This window comes from Gymnoscopelus microlampas, assembly GCF_963454915.1.
Source record: "Gymnoscopelus microlampas genome assembly, chromosome: 12".
Lineage (NCBI taxonomy): Eukaryota > Metazoa > Chordata > Actinopteri > Myctophiformes > Myctophidae > Gymnoscopelus > Gymnoscopelus microlampas.
In genome coordinates this window covers 15,729,795-15,753,547 of record NC_139949.1, presented here as the reverse complement: position 1 = coordinate 15,753,547, position 23,753 = coordinate 15,729,795, and the positions used below count along the sequence as shown (strand labels likewise).

Sequence of the window (23,753 nt, the reverse complement as noted above, 5' to 3'; positions counted from 1 at the left end):
TACTGTAATCGTATCCTTTAATCCCTGCAACATTCAACAACTCAAGGATCTTCTGGCTAAAATGTTAATAACCCACCCCAGTCCCATCTCCAAATACTGATGTAGCCTCCTCCACGTGACATGCATGTTATTACAGAATCACTTTTCATGTACATTTATCTTTTTAAAACTATTCCAAAAAAGGGCGGAGTTATGTCTTATTTTCTTCTCCTTTGACACAGTTCCCAAGTCTTTTATAGTACTGAATGAATATGGGATTATGAAAATGAAGCATGCATGCCATTCTCAAATCTCTAGTGGGGCTTCCTTAGTGTGATCTGCATCTGCAAAGTAAAGGAACCATACAAAAAGGTAACTGAATTTCAGGTCCTGAAATGTGATCACCAAGCCTCTCTAGAAAGTTAAGATTTTCAATCAGGTTAATCAAGTATCCAGCAATGGCATCCTTAATAGTAGCGTTTGTGAGTGAAGTACAACTGGACAAGCATGATTCATGTGGTTCCCCAGTCAGACAGTCAGGAAGTTGCACCCATAAACCACATGCCATATGGTTGTTTTCCAATGCTCATCATAGTTCAAATGTTTGCTCAACCAACCGCCACAACACTGACAAGACAGTCCGTCACATTGTAGCAGTTTATCCAAACAGAACAGCGGGGGCCCCTCTCTCCCTCCCTCTCTCTCCACGTACATCATCATTATGTTCACCAACAACTACGATCCGTGCAAAAAAAACTGCATTTATGCACACACAAAAAAAGTCAAAGTCATTAATTATAGAGTGATTGTTTCGAAATACAAGCGTTTGTCCTAGAACGAACCCAACGATCACCATCATCATTCACAGAAATCACTTCCACCACCATCTCGGCTCTAGTCTGGCCACCAGGCTGTGATGTGAGGCTTTTACCCACTTCAACCAAGCAGAAAAATAACCATACCCCCCCAAATAAACATATTCAATCGTCTGATCGCCCATTCAATCGCCCCACAACGATCGCGTGTACTTACAGAGAAGATGTCAACGTCCGTGGCAGCCATGGTGCGGAATGGATGGTGTGTTTAATGTGACTCAGATCAGTCAGAAGCCTAGTAGCTACTACTGAGTACTGAGCTGACTGAACACACACACTGAACAATATGGCCACTTCCTGGAAACTCCCATTCTGCGAGAGGAATGGTAGAGTCTGCGTCCCATGGCCCGGTGGGACGTTTCAGTCGCGCTGCGATTGGCTACTGGGTTATCCCCTGTCAGAATCAAGGCTATTATTAATATTTATATACTTGAAACCTTATTTTTTTTTACAAACCCTTAAAGCTATGAAAACAAGAACAATAACAATAACCTTGAGCTTATTTGTTTTATTTTTTCTTTCTTTCTTTCTTTCTGTTTCCCAGTAGGCTATTGTAACTGCATTTGTCCTGTTATTTGTAATTGTAATGTTGATATTTTGTAAATAAAAAAAAATAAGAAGAAGAAATAAGAAATTAGAATAATATTTACCGTGGTCAGAACATATTATTACATTGAAGGAAAAACTAAATATATATTAAATATTGCTAATATTTAACAATTTTGTTGAAACCCAAACCAAATATATTTAAAAAATAAACGGATCAATAAATAACAGATTAAATCAATGTGGTTTAAATTAAACATGGTTAACTTCTCACTCTATCATAGATGGTATTTTATCTATTTTGACATATCTACGATACGAAAGTAAAAGTCAGACTCGATCAAATCCATCTATATTAGTCTTCATCCAAGGCTATATGGGGGACACATTCGATCTGACAGTGACTGACAGGGATACAAATAAGCAGACCTATTGACCTTATAACTATGTTATTGACCCATTCACCCATATGCATGATATTGATATTGGGGGGGACACACATTGTGACGGGGATAAGTACTTCGGCACAACACCGAAATGGTATTCTGCAGAAATTACTGCTGTCTAAAACATAACAGTTATAACCCTGTAATATATGTGTAGCTGTCTGCAGTACATTCTGAGTGACAACGTTGTTTCCACGCGTGAGCGGTTGACAACCAACCAGCCAATCACAGCGGGACTGGCCCTCCAGAACATGGGATCTATATATTATGCTCCATAGGAATTTCATTACAAGCCAGGACAGGAGCGAGGAGCTATGGAACGATTGCAATGTCTCATACGAATTCTCTAGTGGTGGAAAAAGTACCCAAAAAAGCATCAATAATACCGCAATGTAAAAGTACTCTGTTACAAGTAAAAGTCCGGAATTCAAAATGTACTTGAGTAAAAGTACAAAAGTATTGGTATCAAAATGTACAATCTAGTAAATAGAGTTTTGAATTAATTGTAGTGGAGTAAAAGTAGACTATTTGCCTCTGAGAAGTATGTAGATGTTGGCAGTTGGCACAACTTTTTTTTAAACTTTTTGTTTAACTTTTTTTTAGTAGAAAACGTTTAGAAATGTGGAAATACTCCAGTAAAGTAAAAGTACCTCCAAATTGTACTTAAGTACAGTACTTGAGTACATTTACTTTCCACCACTGGAATTCTCTTTATAATGTTGTAGCCTAGCTGGCTGGTAAAAGTACCAAAACCATCTGAGCACTAGGGACATGTGGGTGCCCACTCGTCCAGTCATCCCAAGAATATGGTGCCCAGATATCCCTAGTGCCCACCTGTCTTGTATTCAGCTGGCTGGCCCGTTGTTACAGTGCAAAGTTTTATGCACATTTCTCATACAGCCATGGTGCTTCACTGCTTCCCAAAGCTGTCACAGTCTATGCTTTAGACATGTTGTTTTAAACTGAGTGCAGTTCATTTCAACACTGATGTGTTTTATACATTACATGTATAATAATGATAATTGTTTTTGCTGTTTGTTCCATTAGGCTACTGTTAGTAGCAAGGCCTGTTACTTTAAAGTGTAGTCGTGAGATAATGAAATCACAGATAGATAGGGCAATGGTTAGATAGACATAATAAACAATAATGGCCTAATAATAATATTAATAATAATACATCTACATTAATATAAATGTAGTTTGCCCTATTTGTGAACTATGTATCCATGAAATAATTGTGGTGTGCATAGTTTTTACTTCATTGATTTTGTGGCTATATTAAAATTATCTTCTTCTTAATTGGCTTTAAACACTCTGCAACCCATGAGGAATATATTAACTGCTGTTTATTCTGACATGAAATAGCTTATAGTGCATGCCTGCAAGAGAGCCTGATAGGCTATTTGGATGTTATTACATTATAATAGCCTGAATTCATTGTCCTGGTAAAAAGATAAGTTTGTTAGTGTTGTTCAACTTGTTGGTGTAGTAACTAAAGTAACTAATTATATGTCATGTACTCAAGTACTGTACTTAAGTACAATTCTGAGGTATTTATTACTTTACTGAAGTATTTCCAGTTTTCAGTAGCCTACTTTTACTTCTACTCCACTAGGCTACATCTCAGAGGAAAATATTGTTCTTTTACTCCACTACAATTATTTGAAAACTAGTTACTAGTTACTTTTAAGATTTTGACTATTATTACACAACATATACATATACATAACCACTTCAGCTCTACACTTTGGCTATTTGAAAATAGCAGATCTACAAGCTCACAGCGCGATTTGTACACATATTGAACTTGTGAAATGGGACATTCTGCATAATGAGTATTCACTTTTGATACTTTAAGTATATTTTGATGCCAACACTTTTGTACTTTTACTAAGTAAAATGTGAATACTTTTACTTGTAACTGAGTATTTCTAGATTGTGGTATTGTTGTCATTGATACTTTCACTTAAGTAAAAAAATGTAGTACTTTCTCCACCACTGGTGAGATGTGCATAAATTATTCAGATCATTTCCACGTCTGCGTTTTTCCCGGAAACCGTAGGTAGTAGGAGTCACAGGTAGTGTTGCCATGTCTGCTTATTATAAGCGACTTTGGGCTTATTTGTCTGTAAAGTTGCTTGTAAAAAATGGTAGTTGCGCGTTGTGTTTTTTTGGGCTTGTTTCTAAAGTGTACTTGTTTATTTATTTAGGCTTGCCTCAACAATGTTTTATTATTATTGTTGTTGTATGTTTTGTGCCACAGGCCAGGAGCAGCTCCGTTCCGTCAGCAGAAATTGGACTTCCGGTTTTCGACCTAGCAGAAATAAGGGTTCCGGTTGCCTTCAAAATAAGATCGTGATTTTTTTATGTTTTTTAAAAGACACAAATCTAATTTAAAAATACATTTATGATGTATGCCTTTTAAATGGCTCATACTAAAACACTTCTAAGTGGCAAGTTTAAAAAAAAAGACACAATTGTATTTAAAAAATACATTTATGATGTACAGTATGTCTTTTTAAATGGTTGTTCCAGTTTGAAATTGGCTATTGACCCCCATTAAATGTGCACTTAGCACTGTTTTGCACTTTAACTGGATATTGATTTGTGTGTGTTATATATATATATGTATTGTTTTTGTATTGTTTGTCCATTGTTGTAATAATGCTGACTCTAGGCCAGGTCACTCTTGGAAAATGATGATGATATAATATTGTTTATTGCAGAAGCAAATAAACAATGATAAAAGAGACCACAAAATATGCTACAAATAATAATAGTAGATAGTGCAGGTGAGATTAAAAAAAAAGAAGAATTTGGGGTTTATAAAGTTGATCTCACCTATTTAAAAACTAAAATACAATACAAATACAAATGTAATCAGAAAAAAATCATTAAAAATGTATATTATTTAACAACATATATACAACATGGAAACACAGCATAAAAAAAAGTGTGGCGGACCGTCCAGTGAGGTCAGAGGTCAGAAAAGTGCCGTTTACAGTACATAGCCTATACAAATTGGACACTGGACCGGAGACGGACATGTGTGCCAACACTTGTGACATACTCACGCGTTCGGGGAGACCCCCTCTACAACGCCACACTCTCCGCTAAGCGGCACAGGTGTAAAAAAAAGTGTGGCGGACCGTCCAGTGAGGTCAGAGGTCAGAAAAGTGCCGTTTTCAGTGCGTAGCCTATACCAATTGGACACTGGACCGGAGACGGACACGTGTGCCAACACTTGTGACATACTCACGCGTTCGGGGAGACCCCCTCTACAACGCCACACTCTCCGCTAAGCGGCACAGGTGTAGAAAAAAGTGTGGCGGACCGTCCAGTGAGGTCAGAGGTCAGAAAAGTGCCGTTTTCAGTGCGTAGCCTATACCAATTGGACACTGGACCGGAGACGGACACGTGTGCCAACACTTGTGACATACTCACGCGTTCGGGGAGACCCCCTCTACAACGCCACACTCTCCGCTAAGCGGCACAGGTGTAAAAAAAAAGTGTGGCGGACCGTCCAGTGAGGTCAGAGGTCAGAAAAGTGCCGTTTTCAGTGCGTAGCCTATACCAATTGGACACTGGACCGGAGACGGACACGTGTGCCAACACTTGTGACATACTCACGCGTTCGGGGAGACCCCCTCTACAACGCCACACTCTCCGCTAAGCGGCACAGGTGTAGAAAAAAGTGTGGCGGACCGTCCAGTGAGGTCAGAGGTCAGAAAAGTGCCGTTTTCAGTGCGTAGCCTATACCAATTGGACACTGGACCGGAGACGGACACGTGTGCCAACACTTGTGACATACTGACGCGTTCGGGGAGACCCCCTCTACAACGCCACACTCTCCGCTAAGCGGCACAGGTGTAAAAAAAAGTGTGGCGGACCGTCCAGTGAGGTCAGAGGTCAGAAAAGTGCCGTTTTCAGTGCGTAGCCTATACCAATTGGACACTGGACCGGAGACGGACACGTGTGCCAACACTTGTGACATACTCACGCGTTCGGGGAGACCCCCTCTACAACGCCACACTCTCCGCTAAGCGGCACAGGTGTAGAAAAAAGTGTGGCGGACCGTCCAGTGAGGTCAGAGGTCAGAAAAGTGCCGTTTTCAGTGCGTAGCCTATACCAATTGGACACTGGACCGGAGACGGACACGTGTGCCAACACTTGTGACATACTGACGCGTTCGGGGAGACCCCCTCTACAACGCCACACTCTCCGCTAAGCGGCACAGGTGTAAAAAAAAGTGTGGCGGACCGTCCAGTGAGGTCAGAGGTCAGAAAAGTGCCGTTTACAGTACATAGCCTATACAAATTGGACACTGGACCGGAGACGGACACGTGTGCCAACACTTGTGACATACTCACGCGTTCGGGGAGACCCCCTCTACAACGCCACACTCTCCGCTAAGCGGCACAGGTGTAAAAAAAAGTGTGGCGGACCGTCCAGTGAGGTCAGAGGTCAGAAAAGTGCCCTTTTCTGCCATTTTCAGACAATAGTGGACACTGGACCGGAGACGGCTGCCGATGCCAGCACTTGTGACATACACACGCTTTCGGGGAGACCCCCTCTACAACGCCACCATTAATAAAGGTGTGTGCCTTTATTAATGGTATTGAAATGTTTTACTGATGTCAAACTGGGAAACTGAAATAGAAGCAAGGCTTGTCCATAGCCATGTCTGTTTTGTGGGAGTATCCACACATATCAATCAATAACTGGTCAACGCAACAGTACTGTATACACAGAAGATGCTTTAAAACTTCCTGATTATATTCTGTGGCACTTCCTGGGACTTGCATCCTCTTCCAAAAAGCCAATGAGTAGGTTTGATTTATTATGGAGTCACAAGGAGGTGACATCAATAGAACTTTTTAAAAGGTACACCTGTATGGCTTAGCGGAGAGTGTGGCGTTGTAGAGGGGGTCTCCCTGAACGCGTGTGTATGTCACGAGTGCTGGCATCGGCAGCCGTCTCCGGTCCAGTGTCCACTCTTGTCTGAAAATGTCAGAAAAGGGCACTTTTCTGACCTCTGACCTCACTGGACGGCCCGCCACACTTTTTTCTACACCTGTGCCGCTTAGCGGAGAGTGTGGCGTTGTAGAGGGGGTCTCCCCGAACGCGTGAGTATGTCACAAGTGTTGGCACACGTGTCCGTCTCCGGTCCAGTGTCCAATTGGTATAGGCTACGCACTGAAAACGGCACTTTTCTGACCTCTGACCTCACTGGACGGTCCGCCATACTTTTTTTTACACCTGTGCCGCTTAGCGGAGAGTGTGGCGTTGTAGAGGGGGTCTCCCCGAACGCGTGAGTATGTCACAAGTGTTGGCACACGTGTCCGTCTCCGGTCCAGTGTCCAATTGGTATAGGCTACGCACTGAAAACGGCACTTTTCTGACCTCTGACCTCACTGGACGGTCCGCCACACTTTTTTTTACACCTGTGCCGCTTAGCGGAGAGTGTGGCGTTGTAGAGGGGGTCTCCCCGAACGCGTGAGTATGTCACAAGTGTTGGCACACATGTCCGTCTCCGGTCCAGTGTCCAATTTGTATAGGCTATGTACTGTAAACGGCACTTTTCTGACCTCTGACCTCACTGGACGGTCCGCCACACTTTTTTTTACACCTGTGCCGCTTAGCGGAGAGTGTGGCGTTGTAGAGGGGGTCTCCCCGAACGCGTGAGTATGTCACAAGTGTTGGCACACATGTCCGTCTCCGGTCCAGTGTCCAATTTGTATAGGCTATGTACTGTAAACGGCACTTTTCTGACCTCTGACCTCACTGGACGGTCCGCCACACTTTTTTTTACACCTGTGCCGCTTAGCGGAGAGTGTGGCGTTGTAGAGGGGGTCTCCCCGAACGCGTCAGTATGTCACAAGTGTTGGCACACGTGTCCGTCTCCGGTCCAGTGTCCAATTTGTATAGGCTACGCACTGAAAACGGCACTTTTCTGACCTCTGACCTCACTGGACGGTCCGCCATACTTTTTTTTACACCTGTGCCGCTTAGCGGAGAGTGTGGCGTTGTAGAGGGGGTCTCCCCGAACGCGTCAGTATGTCACAAGTGTTGGCACACGTGTCCGTCTCCGGTCCAGTGTCCAATTGGTATAGGCTACGCACTGAAAACGGCACTTTTCTGACCTCTGACCTCACTGGACGGTCCGCCACACTTTTTTCTACACCTGTGCCGCTTAGCGGAGAGTGTGGCGTTGTAGAGGGGGTCTCCCCGAACGCGTGAGTATGTCACAAGTGTTGGCACACGTGTCCGTCTCCGGTCCAGTGTCCAATTGGTATAGGCTACGCACTGAAAACGGCACTTTTCTGACCTCTGACCTCACTGGACGGTCCGCCACACTTTTTTTTACACCTGTGCCGCTTAGCGGAGAGTGTGGCGTTGTAGAGGGGGTCTCCCCGAACGCGTGAGTATGTCACAAGTGTTGGCACACGTGTCCGTCTCCGGTCCAGTGTCCAATTTGTATAGGCTATGTACTGTAAACGGCACTTTTCTGACCTCTGACCTCACTGGACAGTCCGCCACACTTTTTTTTACACCTGTGCCGCTTAGCAGAGAGTGTGGCGTTGTAGAGGGGGTCTCCCCGAACGCGTCAGTATGTCACAAGTGTTGGCACACGTGTCCGTCTCCGGTCCAGTGTCCAATTTGTATAGGCTATGTACTGTAAACGGCACTTTTCTGACCTCTGACCTCACTGGACGGTCCGCCACACTTTTTTTTACACCTGTGCCGCTTAGCGGAGAGTGTGGCGTTGTAGAGGGGGTCTCCCCGAACGCGTCAGTATGTCACAAGTGTTGGCACACGTGTCCGTCTCCGGTCCAGTGTCCAATTTCTATAGGCTATGCACTCCATTGAACAACATTTATCCATTTAGATCCATTTTTTATCTTTTAAAAAACGTTTTTGTTACACAGAAACATAATATGTGTTGTATAGCTTCGTTTAAATGCTTAATTTATAGTTTTAATGTGCAAATGAACCGTTTTTCAATGGTTTTCAATGGTTTCTTTTTACTCTAGAGGGTACTCTTATTCTGAAGGGATCGTCAACCGGAAGTCTTATTTCTGCTCCGTTATTTCTGCTGACGGAACACAGCTGCCAGGAGCACATGTGTTGCATGTGTTGTTAGAATGTTTTTTTCATTCTAACAACAAATGTGGAATAAGTACAAATATTACACATTTTATTGCAAGAGTTTTTGAAAATAGTAGGCCTACATGTACAATCGCATTGCGATGCTTGTAGATTGGCTATTTTCAAATGTATATAGGTTTACTTTAAAGTGCTCATGTGGCCTAAGTTGCTTTTTTTGGGCTTGTTTTCATAGACCTGGTTGCTTATTTATATCGCATAATCTGGCAACACTGCTCACAGTCACAGGTAACCCACGTCAGATAGGCGCGCTACTGTACACGGTAGGTGAATGACACAAAGGCATTCTATTCTACACAGCAGCACCACCTGCTATATTGTCCTGGTAGAAAAACACATTTAATACAGTCTATAGCTTTAGACAGTCTGTATGGCGGTGACTCAAGAAGCCATCCTGTCCTTGTTGATAGAAGAAGGGGGCAAAGTCAAGAACTCCGACTTCTTAAGTAAGTTCAAAGGTGCGGTGAATTGCGCCGATCCCGCGGAGAAGAAGCACAACAGGGAGCTCTTCAAGACGATCGTCAACAACATCGCCGTCGTGAAAGACATCGACGGCGTCAAGTATGTCGTGGTCAAGAAGAAGTACCACCACCTGCTGAAGGACAACCACAGTGAGGAAAAGAACAGTGAAAATGAAGAGCTGGTGGCTGCACATTATGAGCACCGCTCACCACCTGCACAGACTGGTGGTGCCCACACAGAGGACCCTGCTGAGGGTGCATCAGCAGGGGGGGAGACATCTGTTTGTGGGGGTTCTGAAGAAGAAGAAGTCAAAGGTGATTCAAATGAAAATGAGACACTTACACCTGTAGCAGAATTGCCTTCTCCTATAGCACTGGCATTGCAAAGAATCGGGGATTTCAATGTAAAACCTAAAAGAGCCCTGTGTTTTGAGATAGTCCAGGACTCGGACACAAAAAGGGAAGGTCATCCAGGTGGACAGGCTTTGTGTTTCAACAAGACCAGTGCCACACACAGCAAACCCTTTGCATTGCCTCTGAGGATGCCACCGACTAAGATAGAAATACACAGACTGAAAGGTTCGGACTCGGACGACCCCCTGGAGAAACCCAACCCGGACACGGACCCATCCGACTCCTTCAGGCACAAGAGGAAGCCTTCGGTGGAGAGCAGCACGAACCTGAACTCTCCTCAGCCGAGGAGGGCGGTGAAGAGCACGAAGCCCTCCGAGGAGCCCAAAGAGTCCAGCAGAGCCCCCTCCGCGGTTCCCCTGGAGCAGTCCGAGCACGAGTGGCTGGTCAAATCCGCCGCGGGCCACTGGAGCCAGGTCTACGGAATGCTACTGAACGACCACCAGCTGGCCGAGAAGAGGGACTTCATGTCGGGGTTCACGGCTCTCCACTGGGCGGCCAAGTGTGGAAACAGCGACATGCTGTCTAAGATGATTGAAATATCCCGGAACGGAGGTGCTGACATTGACATTAACGTTAAAACGCATGGCGGCTACACTCCATTACACATCGCGGCGCTGCATGATCAGGAATTTATACTGACCAAGCTGGTGGATGAGTACGGGGCTGACGTGAACGTGAGGGACAACTGCGGCAAGAGGGCCTATCACTATCTCCACAAAGGGATTTCGGAGAGGGTGAGGGGCCTCCTGGGCGAGCCCAAAGCCCCGCCGGCTCAGGAGAGTGCCCCGGTGGAGAAGGACGAGGTGGATCTGTTTCCGGATCTGTCCAAGGGTCTCCATACGATAAGTCGTCTCTTCCAGCCTCACATGACGGGCCACAGGAAGAAGCACAAGCAGAGGCCGGGGATCTATTCTCTGGGCGATGACTCCAGAGAGGAGAGGGAGGAGAGTGGCTCCTGAGTAACCCATAGTCATGTCAGTGTGTGTTGTTGATGTAATCTCAGAGCTCTGGCCACTGGCCATCTTATTTCCATGATACAAGAGCCTTTGAATAACAAATAGGTCGTTTTTATTTATCTAAATGGTTCGGCACGTAGAGAAGCAGGGATTTTTTTCTCATGGTCTCTATCTCTAGGCCGTCCTCAGTTGTGATTTTTACCTCATTCTGAATTGAACGTCCAACAGTGAAGAAAGCCACAATGAAATATTCTATTTCATCATGACTTATTTGGGATATCTCGGTACTTGGGTGGCATTAACGTTGATCCTTATTTTCTTTATTCTTTATACTAATGTTGTGACACTCACTGACATTGACCGAAAAGCACAAAAAGAGACTGAATTTATAGCTGGATAATGTTTTCACAACATTTCACGACACCCCGTTTTTGTTGGGGACAACAAAATGAACTGCACGAAGCACTTAAGATTCAACAGACAAAACATTTATTTAACACTGTGTTGAGCTTTCATCGTCCATTCTGTGGTGCCATGTATGAGCTGCATAACCTATTGTGATTATAAGCTGATTATGAATTTATACATGCCATTACTTATTGAAGGAAGTATTGTAGCAAGCAGTTCTGCTTCTATTCACATTTCACAGTCATTACCATCATGCGTGTTTAACGTGTTGTTTAAATGTCCATTCTGCATTGTGGCATGCATTCTCATACAGTTTACAAACAGGATGAATCAACAGTGTCTTATGTGTGAGATTATACATACATCAAATCCTCATTTAGCAAAATCTCTGTATCACTGTTTCAACAGAACATTCAACAGTACTTTTTCTCCATTGTGTTAATCTATATGAAATCACTGAGATTAAATATATATGTTGTGTTGGGAAATGTGGCTATTCTCTTGATATAGTATCTAAAGAGGCCTGAGAGAGAGAGAGAATCTAACTGTAAGGACCTGTTGACTGTTGGTTTAAATAAACCATTACTAAAGAAACAAATCTATTTACTATCTTTCCTTTGAGTGTTCAAATGACTTGGATTTCTCATTGCTATACTTACTATACATAAATAATTAGGAAGATCTCTCTCCTGAAACAAGTGATGAATGAAATGTCGATTTAAGCGAATAACAGACATAACCACGAATCCCACTTGAAAGCGAATGAATTGTTTTCTGTACATGGTTACAGGTGCTACATAGATCTCAGCGTGTGCCAAAATCAGCTCTGAGATATGGCTCGCATCCATCTCCTGGCTTGTTGAGACAGCTGAGAGACCCCGAGGGAGTTAGTCAGATGACTGACTGACGGCCTGTCTCGGAATGTGTGTGTGTGTGTGTGTGTGTGTGTGAGAGAGACAGAGAGGGTAACATCAATGACTGACTGGAAAAGCGTGCTAATGTCATCACAGGACATGGCAGGCGACAGATGAGGAGAGGAACACTTTCCTGTGGATGAAGTTTTTGTTTTTCCAGTGTGTGCTCCTGTCACTTCTCCTCAGCAGATGATCCCACCGTGCCGGCCGGATCCACGACACATTCATTACTGTAAAGCAGTGGTTCTCAAACTTTTTCATCTGAAGGACCCCCAAAATGATATGTGTTTGTAGCAGATCTACAAGCTCATAGTGCGGAACTCGGTGCCGCGCTATGAGCTTGTATATCTGCCATTTTTGAATAGCCAAAGTATAAAATATGGTTAAAGTGGTTAAAATGATTGTGACGCTGTATTAACTAATTTTGCTGGGGACCCCCTGGTACCTGGTTACCCCCCAAGGACCCCTGGGGGTCCCCGGACCCCACTTTGAGAAGCAATGCTGTACAGAACACCAGTAAACATCAGTTCTGCCAGAAAAGCTAGGGAATGAGGAGATGAGTGGATCCACCAGGAATTAAACGTGTCCCACAGTAGGCCTCTTGTGTCGTTGTCTGCCCGTTATTTAGGCTCAGCTCTGTTTCCTTCTTTCTCTAATCTTCCATCTACGACTTTGTATCTCTCTCTCTCTCTCTCTCTCTCTCTCTCTCTCTCTCCTTGTCTTTCTCATGATGTCATTTACCCGCCAGCATAATACTGTTACGTCAAGCTAGTCCCCCCCCCCCCAACCACACACACACACACACAGGCCTCAGGGCCTGATGAAGCAAAATGTTCCCATCTGCTGTCGTTGTCGTCATCAGCGGGCAGGGATCGAGAGGAGAGGAGAAATACAAGGTCAGGGAAGAAGAGAAGCATATATAAATACACGTGTCCACTCTTGTGATGTTTCTGATACACATTCACAGTATACATTGTGTGGAATGTTCTATCAGGATTCAGGAACACAAACTGATGCCGTACTACAAACATTAGGCCTACTGGCTCTTTGTTTGTAATGCTGGTCAATGGCCTCTGGCTTGTGGTGGGGAGTGAGTGGAGTGCATACTTTGTCCGCTATTTTATTTACCACTAGGCCACTGGCAAGAAGGACACACACACACACACACACACACACACACACACACACACACACACACACACACACACACACACACACACACACACACACACACACACACACACACACACACACACACACACAGACACCATGTGACACAACTGCATCCTGATGTGAAGATTGCTGTGTTCTTCCCACAGAGACGGACAGTCATGTTCTTTCCAGTTCGTTGTCTGGAGTGTTCTCAGTTACTTCGCTTCAGCAGCATTGCACAGTGCCATCGGCACTGTAAATTACCGCAGGATTACCACATTTTCTGTCTGATCTGACATGCTCAGAAATCCCCACATGGAAATGCCATTGTGTTTCATATCCTGCCCCCCCCCCCCCCCCCCCAACCTGCTTTCTTTGGGAATCAGATTAGACGTGCTCTCCTGTGTCACTTGTGTTTCCTCCTGGGCTTTCCTCTGCCACACGCCAACATGAAACGCTGTCTTTTTTTATTCATCTTCTCCCTTCTGACATTCCTCGGCTCATAATGGCCGTTTGTTGTTGTTCACAAACAAACTGGGCAGCATTCCAACCGCTGTTGGACTGCACGCTATCAGGGCCAGAGAAGCACGAAGGAGATAGTAGAGTAGAGTTATGGGGAATGAGGGAGACAGGCTTATACAGTAAAAAAAAAACACCCAGTGTCAATCATGGAAGGATTATTTGCAACTGTTTTGTTTTGATCTTTTACAAAATACAACTCTGGGAAATTAAAAATAATCCACTTAAATGAGGCAAAAGTTCCAAAACCCATCTTTACATTACAAATAGTTTGGGGTTATTAACATCTTCTTCCCTATATCTGACTGACTTTGTATACATCTTTGGAAGCCAAACATTTACACATATAACTACTGTACATTGAGCTGATCATAAAACATCTGTGGAGGTTCTCATAGCTCCTTTAAACAAATATTTTCCCTCTCGTACAGAGAGAAGGGTCGTTTTCCTCCTCTATCGCACTGTGGCGATCAGTCTGACTCATCACACATGTCCCAGCCACTGTCTGCATTCTTCAACACCCCTGGGATGAATCCTTTCTCTCTTTTGAGATCGGCTAGCTAGAATATGCAGCTATCATGTCCTCACAGTGGGGCCCATATAAGGAGTCTACAGGCTAAAGGATGCTTCAGTACAGTAAACGGACATAAACATTTAAAAATGTTATAATAAAATGTAAAATCTGGGTCAATTCTTACACTCTCAGAGTTGAAGCTTCAATCTTGAACTTATTTGATTGAAACTATGTATGGTACAGCATACTAATACAATATTACTAGTAGATCTGCAGTGGTTGGAGGTGGTCTCCTACTACTTTTCCATTGAGAAATGTAGAGCCTGGTGTCAGGTAGGACACCTACTGCTGACAGCTAGTACTGCCTGAAGCTCATAGCAATATCTCCACTGAGCCCTGATAGGGATGCCGAGCGATAGAAATCCCAGACTTTTTTGGGTTGCAGCTTTATATCAACATGCGTGTTCCAGGTCCTCAGATGGAAAACTAAACTTGGAAAAGTTAATTTCTCAAATCACACTTGCTCCTTAAGAGGGGATTGAGTCGTACAGTACATGCTCTACTGCCTAATGCCCATCTATACATCTACTGTGCCTAGACAGTCACATTCCCATAGTAACTCACTCACACAGGAAACCAGAGCTGAAGGGTGCTTCATATAATGTCAGTATGGTTCAGTGATACAGTGGCCATGCACTTAGTTCTCATAACCAGCGGAGGTGTGCCTGCAGGTGGCAGTGAAGAGCTGAGAAACAAGCTGCCAAACTGAGGAGAAGCCCTGAAATTGAGTGTGACCAACAACTGAATAGAGCACTGTTTCCCAAACATCGGGTCGGGACCCATGTTTGGGTCGTTGACCAATTTTCATGGGTGGCGTGTAAATCTCAAATATTTTTTTATAGTTTCCCACATCAATAAAATATTATAATATATATATATATAATTTTAAAAGATTTAAACAAAAGTTTAAACAAAAGACTCACTAAATAAAACAAATATATAAAAAAATATATTTAAAAAAAACGTTTAAGAAGTAGTGAAAATAGCAGATCTACAAGCTCGCAATGTGGCGCGAAGCGACACGTTGTGAGTAGATGTGCTATTTTCACTAGTTTGGGTCCCGGGAAAACGACTAATTTCTCTTTTGGGTCTTGAGCTAAAAAGTTTGGGAACCATTAGAATAGAGGCAAATACAGATTCCTCTGGGAGAAACAAACCAATGCCTTCAAACTTTTAAGTAGAAGAGGAATGCTAAGTATTGAGGTATGTGCAGATCAGGGGGTCATATGCCTCAGTACTATATTGTGGTTCAGGGAACATGAATGAGTAAGATCATTTAACCGTATTGTTAAAAAGCTAAATGAAACCACCAGGAAGACGAGAGAGCTTAATTTATTCACAATATTACAAACATGGAATTCACAACTCCAAGGAAGCACAAAATAACAAACAAAAAAAAACACACACATGGAAACACATCAGAGAGCACAGTCGAGTCGATAAAAAGAATTACGAAGAAATGTCTCTGTTGCTGTCGCAACATCTGGGGCAGATTGAAATCCATTATATCTGTCCTTAAATTGAAGACAGCATATAGTTGTATCTTTGTCATTCTCCTCTCTTGCTTATTCTAGCTAAAGACCCTACCCCCTATCCTCTAAACAACAGCTCCTGTAGCCATCTCCCAATACTGTTTGGACCAACTGATGAATGGGGAAAAAAGACAATGACTTGAGAAGTTACAAAGTTGTATGTGAACACAGCAAGACCAAAAAGGAATGTTTCTGAATATAAGAATGTGCCGTTCCTTTGTTGAGAACGTTTTCTCACTCAACTCATTTTCTCTCTCTCTCTCTGCCTGTTCTCCAAAGTGTTGGTCTTTTGCATGCCTGAGGAATTCCACCAGGCTATAGGGAACAACACGAGAGTAACTAACCCCCGCAGCCCTGTGTATGAACAATGGCCAAAACAAACAGACATTTGTTTAGCAAACTGAAAAACGGACAGAGACGTAAATCTCCAAAGAAATGTTTAGGGGTGGCGGTGAAACTGTTTAGCAGAAAACATTAAAAAAAACTCTTTCAGGATGGGAGGCGTTCAAGTTCCCAAGGGAAAACATGTTATTTTGGAGTCAGTTCAGTTCCATGACATTTTGAAAGGGGGGATTAATTTAGGCATTTTGTTATTGAGTGAACACTGAACTTTTGTAGTGACTGCATCTATGATGTTGCAAGATTACAAAAATATACTGCAGTACTATACACACCACAGACAGCCCACAAGTTGTAAGAATGCTATTCAGCAGAGCATAAGCCTACAATGAATGCAAGTCCATAAAGAAGGAGTTTGATTATTTTGTGTATTAATAGGATTTGTTTTTCTCGAAAAACAAGAGCAAACACAGAGGTCTAGCCAGCTAACGCCCACACACACCATTTACGCTTATTCATTCAACATCTCGTACGTTCACCCACACATGCATACAGACACACACACGCACGCACGCACACACACACACACACACACACACACACACTTTAGAACAACACTCCTTTATGGTCAGGTCAAATACCCAATACATTGTAGAAATCTTGTAGAAATTGACAAGAAAATCTAACAAAAATGTATAATGTATAAAGACATCATATTTGAAATCCTATTAAAAACAAATTGGGTCAAGAGTCTTTCATTTAAGAGTGCATTATCTGTTATTCAAAACAATTTAACAAAGAGCTTTTTAAACTGTTGGCTACTGTCAAAATGACAATAAGATATTGGGCTTAAGGACACAGTGGGCCTAGGAATGGTCTAAATTGTGGAAGTAGTGGGTAGAAAAGATTGTTTAAGACACTTAAAATTAAATTAGACTTGTGTTAGTTTTCAAAGAAACATATTTCAAGTACTGCTTATGTCTTTCAGGACACTGAAAGAAAGTAGTGTGATACAATAATGTCTTACTTTTAATCTGTGAAGTGGTTTACCTCCATATTTGCAAGTAGAACTCTGTCCAGATGGAACTATCAAGAGTTAATAACTTGAATTAGCCGGAAACAGAACAAACACAGTCCTCAGCTTTGCCCGATGTGCCTATGTCCTTTTCTTAGTTCAACACATTTCAATATTCCTAAATTCAAAAACAATAAAAAAAGAAATGAAAAGAAAACACAACATTACAAGGAAAAAGGCTTAGTTTAAAGTTTAAACAGTTTCCAAAACAAATTTGATTTCAGGAAATGTCTGTGCATTTTACATATCATCACAAAGTGCTTTTTTTCACTCACCTTTTTTGGTTTTTTACATCTATAGTGCGTCAATTTGAAATATATATATATATAAAAATTAAGAAAGAACATTATAAAAGGTCTTCTATGTCTACATGTACATGGTAATGGAGATGACACAGCACGGTACAGTACAGTACGTTTTCAGGCTCGCCTGGTCCGCCGGCATGCAAAACTCAGTGGGTGAGAACCTGCTATTCCTCTCCCATGGTCAAGATACAATCTTAAAGCTTATGATGGGTCTCCAGAAGTCGTAAGGCAAAGGACCGTGACACTCAAAATGTAATGGAAATTAACGGACAACTAACTGAAACGGCATTAACGGGGGTATACAGAGTTTCAACACAGCAGCCTTAAGTGTCATTCCACAGCAACACCAACATCAAGGCACACAGAAATATAGCATAAGCCTCTCTTTAACCACTTATAAACACACAAACGTTCTAAATTATTTCGAAAATAGTCTACAAGCTCACAACGCGCCTTTTTATCCAAAGCGCTTTACAATGTGCATTACAGAAACCCATTCACACACTGAAGGGTGGAGGAAACCATGCAAGGCACCAGCCTGCTCATTGGGGGGCACTTAAGGGGTTAAGTGTAATGCTCAAGGACACTTCGACACTAACCCAGGGGGAGCCGGTTGCCAAGTTGTGCGACGCCGTTGGTTTTTGTAACCTTCGCCTGGCTATAATTGACAACAGAAACGCCCGGGTTAAAGTGGTTAAAGTACTGGACATGTGTGTACGCATTGGAAGTGAGAAACGGTTCTCCGACAGGAAGGTGCGGACGATTGTGCTGGCTGACCAACAGCCTTGGGCCGGAGGGTGGAGGGGGGAGGGAGGGGGAGTGTTTCAGGTTATTACACGCTGACATCAAGGGGACGTCTGGTCTTGGGACAGTGTGGGGGATTCGTTAGTTGAAAAGGTAGAGGAGTTGGGATTCTTTTCCATCAATGGGACTGAGAGGAGAGCAGACACAACACTCCTATCCCCCCCTCTCCTGAGGACAAAAACAAAGGTCCCAATGGCGAGACGCAGGCTCCTGAGCATCGACCTAACGTTCAGTTTCTTCACTACCGTCCGCAAAAAGGGACAGAAATAGGGACCCCGTCGCGACTCACCCCTCTATATGTCCCATGTCTCTGGGGGAGTACAAACCGGGGAGTACATCTTCTTGACAAACCACACAGTACGGTCAAAGTGTGCGGGGGGCGAAAAAAAAAGGTACGAGGCGAGAGGAGATATTCAACGTGTTTTTTTTCTTCTTCTTCTCCAACCCGTCTCTTGTTCCTTCAGAGAGGGAGCGTGTTACGTAGGGCCTCCAGCTGCTCCTCTCCCAGCCTCTGTCTCTCCTCCAGGTCCTTCTGCCTGATGAGCAGAGAGGCCTTGGTCTGCACGAAGCGCCGGTAGTCCCGCAGCTGGTCGGCGGTGAGCTGACGCGAGAGGAAGCCGGAGACCACGCTCTCTCGGCGGTCCAGGTTGTCTTTCAGGTCTTTGGCGTCGTCCCTCTGCTTGCACAGCAGCCGATGGCGGTTGTCCAGGGATTCCTGGAGAGGAGACCGACAGCAATAAGAAAGAGTGAGGGAGAGGGAGAGACGGTTTTGAGTCTTGCAACCAGTGGTGTAAAGTACATTTACTCAAGTACTGTACTTAAGTACAGTTTTGAGGTATTTTTTACTTTACTGGAGTATTTCCCATTTTCAATACTTTTACTTCTAGGCCACTGCATCTCAGAGGCAAATATTGTACTTTTACTCCACTACAATTATTTGAAAGCTTTAGTTACTAGTTACTTTGCAGATATAAATTATTACATTACAAAACATACATTAACCACTTTAGCCCTATTTTATACCTAGGCTACTTGAAAATAGCAGATCTACAAGCTCACAACGCGTCGCATCGCGACGCGTTGTGAGCTTGTAGATCTGCTATTTTGAAACATCTCAGTACTTTTACTTTTGGTACAAGTTTATTTTGATGCCAATACTTTTGTACTTTTACTCAAGTAACATGTTGAACACAGGCCTTTCACTTGTAACATAGTACTTCTACCTTGTGGTATTGATACTTTTACTGAAGTAAAAAATGTCAGTACTTTTTCCACCACTGCTTGCAACCAATGGTCAAAATAGTCACTTTTACTTAAAATGGCAGCAGTCGTCCTGCAAACAGGAGCGGTACACGGGTCACCTTTTATGTAATTGCATGTGTGCTGTTTAACTCATAGACACCCTCCACCGAAATGGGTAACTTCTTAGTTATTCAGTCAAAGATTTTTAAACTATGTTCCTTGCGGATCATATCACACAGATTAATATTTAACAACTTGATTATTGCGTTTTGGGTGAAAGGTATTTTATCACAAGCAGCTGTAACGGAGAGCAAAACATGTCAGTTGTGCGCTCATATTACCGAGCTTGTGTCCACAAGAGGAAAAAAAAGAGGTGCAGTATTTCATATTGTCAACAGAGGGCAGGGTAGATGCAAATGTCATCGAAACCGGGCTGGAGTTTCGGTGAGTCAGTGTAAATATCAGTGTTGCTGATAACAGCAAGAAGGCAAATGAGCTTCTAACAAGCCCTCAGTGTGCAACGTGTTTGACACGGCATTCACAAAGAACCCTTTCAGACAGTGCAAGATCAGAAAATCTAAAGTGTCCATGCAAACATAAGTGGATGCAGAGAAATAAAACTGGGATGCATAAACAAAACACAATGTCTGCATAGAAACAAAGCCCGGAGAAGACATTAGAGTGGGTTCAAATGACACGTTCACGAGTAATGGTAATTGTCGTGACCCAGTTCATGGTGAATTCAGGAAAAATACATTGTTTAATTCAAAATCAAGTCCCATTTGGGAACAATTATGACAGCAAGTGGCAGTGCAAAATGAAAACACGTGGGATGTAAGGACAGCAAACAACACGTGTCCTCGGTTGACAAAATGAGAACACAGACTGGTGTGAAACATCTATTATTTATAGATATTCAAATATGGACAGCAGGTCACTTTTTCCTATCTGAAAAGGATATACAGTATTGCTAGTTATGAAAACAAACTCCTTACATTGCCATCAATTAAGCAGTAAATGAGATAAATGTTGAAATGACCACCAAATCATTAGGCTCGGCTAAAGATAACGAAAAGCCTGGTCATTAAACAGAGATAACCTCCTGGCATTTTTTGAATTCCAACCAGCGAGGGACCTTGACTCTGACAAGCTGCCCTTCAACTTTTTTCTCAAATGGCGTGTTTGCTGTTCTTGAGCAAATAAAAAGGGAGTACGGCTGAGGGCATGGGAGCACTTCCAACAATAATGCACTCACGATTGTGCAACTGTCCTGCCATGCCGGGATTGTTTCACTGTTTGTTTGTTTTAGACACGTGATTATCTCCTTTTCCACACACGTCGACATATTTTATCGCCTGCAGGAGATATAATGTTGTGATAATACTGATGATTTGAGCAGTTCGGATAAAATGACAGATTTACACATTGTGCATCTTGGCTGAGTGTCCACCAGAGTGTTAATTTAACTCTCTGAATTAAATGCATGCTAGACTTTGCTGTGCGCCGTGTTTGAGATGCCGTCTGTAGCGGGTATACACTTCTTCTCACGACAAATAGCGAAAAGGGCCAATCTACAAGCTCACATTGTGTCGCGATTGTGAGCTTGTAGATCTGTTACTTTTGGGTTGTTGTTTTTCCCCCCCAAAAATAGCCGTTCTATAAGCTCACAATGCATTGTGATTAGTATTAACAAGAGCTTGTGACTAAATAATAATAACTACACTGGACCCAATCCAACACAGGTTCTTTTTTCCATTTTCTGAAAAGTGACCGTACAAGGTTTCCACCCGACAGCGACAATATGACATTTAACCCATTAAGACCTGAGGCGATTCTTAAAAACAGTTTTTGGAAAAAAAAAAAGAAATCTAGATTTTTCAAAAATAGCAGATCTACAAGCTCATACCGCGGCACTCGGTGCCGCGATATGAGCTTGTATATCTGCTATTTTTGAATAGCCAAAGAAATCTAAAGTGACACAGATGCGTTCCAAGTCTTAGTGGGTTAAGACATCAGCCGTACGCGTTCACCTGAATGACCGTACACCACTTCAGTGCAAGGAAAAAGGTTCTGGGCGTTAAAGATAGAAAAACGCACATCATAGCAGTGCATTAGAGTGCATTAGAGTACATTAGTAGATCTTTATCGCTCGACATTAACCACACTCCTCAGCCAACCACTCAGTGGTATGTATCTCTGAACTGTAACCGTGCAAACACAGTTTCAACAAACCCAGGAATGTCTCTCGTTCGCCTACTGCATTAGGGAAAAGACAAGAGATAAACAGGAGCTCTTGTGACAGCTAAAATGAGGACTTGTTTTAGGTCATTTTCGTGGTTGGAAAAAACATTTAATCAAGAATCAAGAAGGACTAAGTAGATATTCCTGTAGATATTCCTATGCAGATTGCTCAAACCAATATTGCACAATGTACAATATATACAAGTTATATGTACATGTGTTATGCCTTATTGCACATTCTATAATCCAGACACTAGCTACTCCCCTATTGCTGCCGTGGTTTTTTGTCTTCTTCTTTTCTTATCTTATTATCTTTACTATTGTTATTGTTGTTAAGTTGATCGTGCACAGTATTGCAGACCTTACCACACTTGCATTTTGCTGCTTGTACCTGAATGACTAGCGACAACTAGTCATAGGCCGTACTAGTCAGCTCAGGGCCCTATTTTCCCCGGTGCCTTACCCAGTATCCCTAAACTATCCCTAAACTATGATCGAAATAAGTGGCATGGGCAGTGGTGTAAAGTAACTAAGTACATTTACTCAAGTACTGTACTTAAGTATATTTTTACTTCTACTCCACTACATCTCAGAGGCAAATATCGTACTTTTACTCCACTACAATTATTTGTATACTTTGGTTGTGCGACAAAGTATAAATTAGGGTTTAGGTTAGGACCTTGTCTTCACTATCTCATGATAAAATGTGTACCTCTCATAAGCTTAGGATAGGCCTCAACCAGTTATAACCAATTAAACCCTATGTACTTCAGGTGTCGCATCGCAACGTGTTGTGAGCAAATGTTTTACGAAAGTAAAACATTTGAGTACTTTTTCCACCACTGGGCGTGGGGAAAGTCGTTCGCTTTTCCTAAAATGGATTCACACCACCCACCTTCTCTTCGGCGTCCGTGTTCTGGTCCACGGTGCTCAGGGCGTTCTGCACGCGGGCCAGCCTGGCCGACAGGCACAGCAGCAGGCTCACCACCCTCTCCAGGTCCCCGATGAAGAGCGCGTAGCGCTCCAGCTCCACGGGCAGACAGCGCTCCCGGACCAGGGCCTCCACGGCCTCGCCGCGCGCCTCGTTCTCCCGGACCTCCGTCTGCAGGGCGCCGCGGGTCTCCTCCAGCCCCTGGAAACGCTCCTCGATGTAGGACACCAGCAGATGCTGTTGGAAGAGGAAAAAAAAGAAGAGGGGGGTGTGTGTTACTAAATGCACGAGAGAGAGGAAGTCGTGAGTGAGTGAGTGAGTGAGTGAGTGAGTGAGTGAGTGAGTGAGTGAGTGAGTGAGTGAGTGAGTGAGTGAGTGAGTGAGTGAGCGAGCGAGCGAGCGAGCGAGTGAGTGCATACATGTGTGTTAACCAGTGGTGGAAAATGTACTCCAATGTTTTACTTAAGTAAAAGTATCAATACTGCAATGTAAAAGTATTCTGTTACAAGTAAATGTCCGGAATTCAAAATGTACTTGAGTAAAAGTACAAAAGCACTGGTATCAAAATGTACTTAAAGTACCAAAAGGAGAAGGTATTCATTATGCAGAATGTCCCATTTCACAACTTTTGCGACGCATTATGAGCTTGTAGATCGTAAAAGTAAGTATTGGAAATTGGAAATACTCAAGTAAAGTACAAATACCTCAAAATTGTACTTAAGTACAGTACTTGAGTAGATGTACTTAGTTACTGTACACCACTGGTGTTAACACTTGAACCCTAGCGTCCCTATTCTGCGGCGAACATTCATCAAAAATAGCTGATCTACCAGCTGATGTGGAAGCTTGTAGATTGGCGAGTATATGAGCCCT

The 23,753-nt window shown here is 43.1% G+C and overlaps 3 protein-coding genes across 5 annotated transcripts in view; 1 reads left to right on the top strand and 2 right to left on the bottom strand.

Moving 5' to 3' along the window:
- septin8a (septin 8a) overlaps positions 1 to 1,138 on the bottom strand; it is a 52,546-nt gene extending 51,408 nt beyond the window's left edge. Inside the window, exon 1 of the mRNA XM_084073199.1 lies at positions 1,012 to 1,138. Within this exon, the coding sequence (XP_083929325.1) occupies positions 1,012 to 1,041 (30 nt within the window). The 5' untranslated portion in view covers positions 1,042 to 1,138. The remainder of the gene's footprint in view (positions 1 to 1,011) is intronic.
- An 8,136-nt stretch (positions 1,139 to 9,274) lies between these two features.
- Positions 9,275 to 12,204, top strand: sowahaa (sosondowah ankyrin repeat domain family member Aa). The gene has a single exon (XM_084073705.1). It carries the CDS (start codon positions 9,384 to 9,386, stop codon positions 10,845 to 10,847), a length of 1,464 nt encoding a protein of 487 aa, XP_083929831.1. The 5' UTR covers positions 9,275 to 9,383; the 3' UTR covers positions 10,848 to 12,204.
- Positions 12,205 to 15,727: 3,523 nt separating this feature from the next.
- shroom1 (shroom family member 1) overlaps positions 15,728 to 23,753 on the bottom strand; it is a 55,606-nt gene continuing 47,580 nt past the window's right edge. For all 3 annotated transcript variants that reach the window (XM_084073173.1, XM_084073175.1, XM_084073174.1), the window contains 2 exons: positions 22,845 to 23,117; positions 15,728 to 19,181 (listed from right to left, as the gene is read on the bottom strand). In XM_084073173.1, coding sequence (XP_083929299.1) covers positions 18,927 to 19,181; positions 22,845 to 23,117 — 528 coding nt within the window. In that variant the 3' untranslated portion in view covers positions 15,728 to 18,926. The remainder of the gene's footprint in view (positions 19,182 to 22,844; positions 23,118 to 23,753) is intronic.

What these genes read in the sequence shown, in the direction of transcription:
- sowahaa (XM_084073705.1), top strand. Translation starts at nt 9,384, where the DNA reads ATGGCGGTGACTCAAGAAGCCATCCTGTCCTTGTTGATAGAAGAAGGG.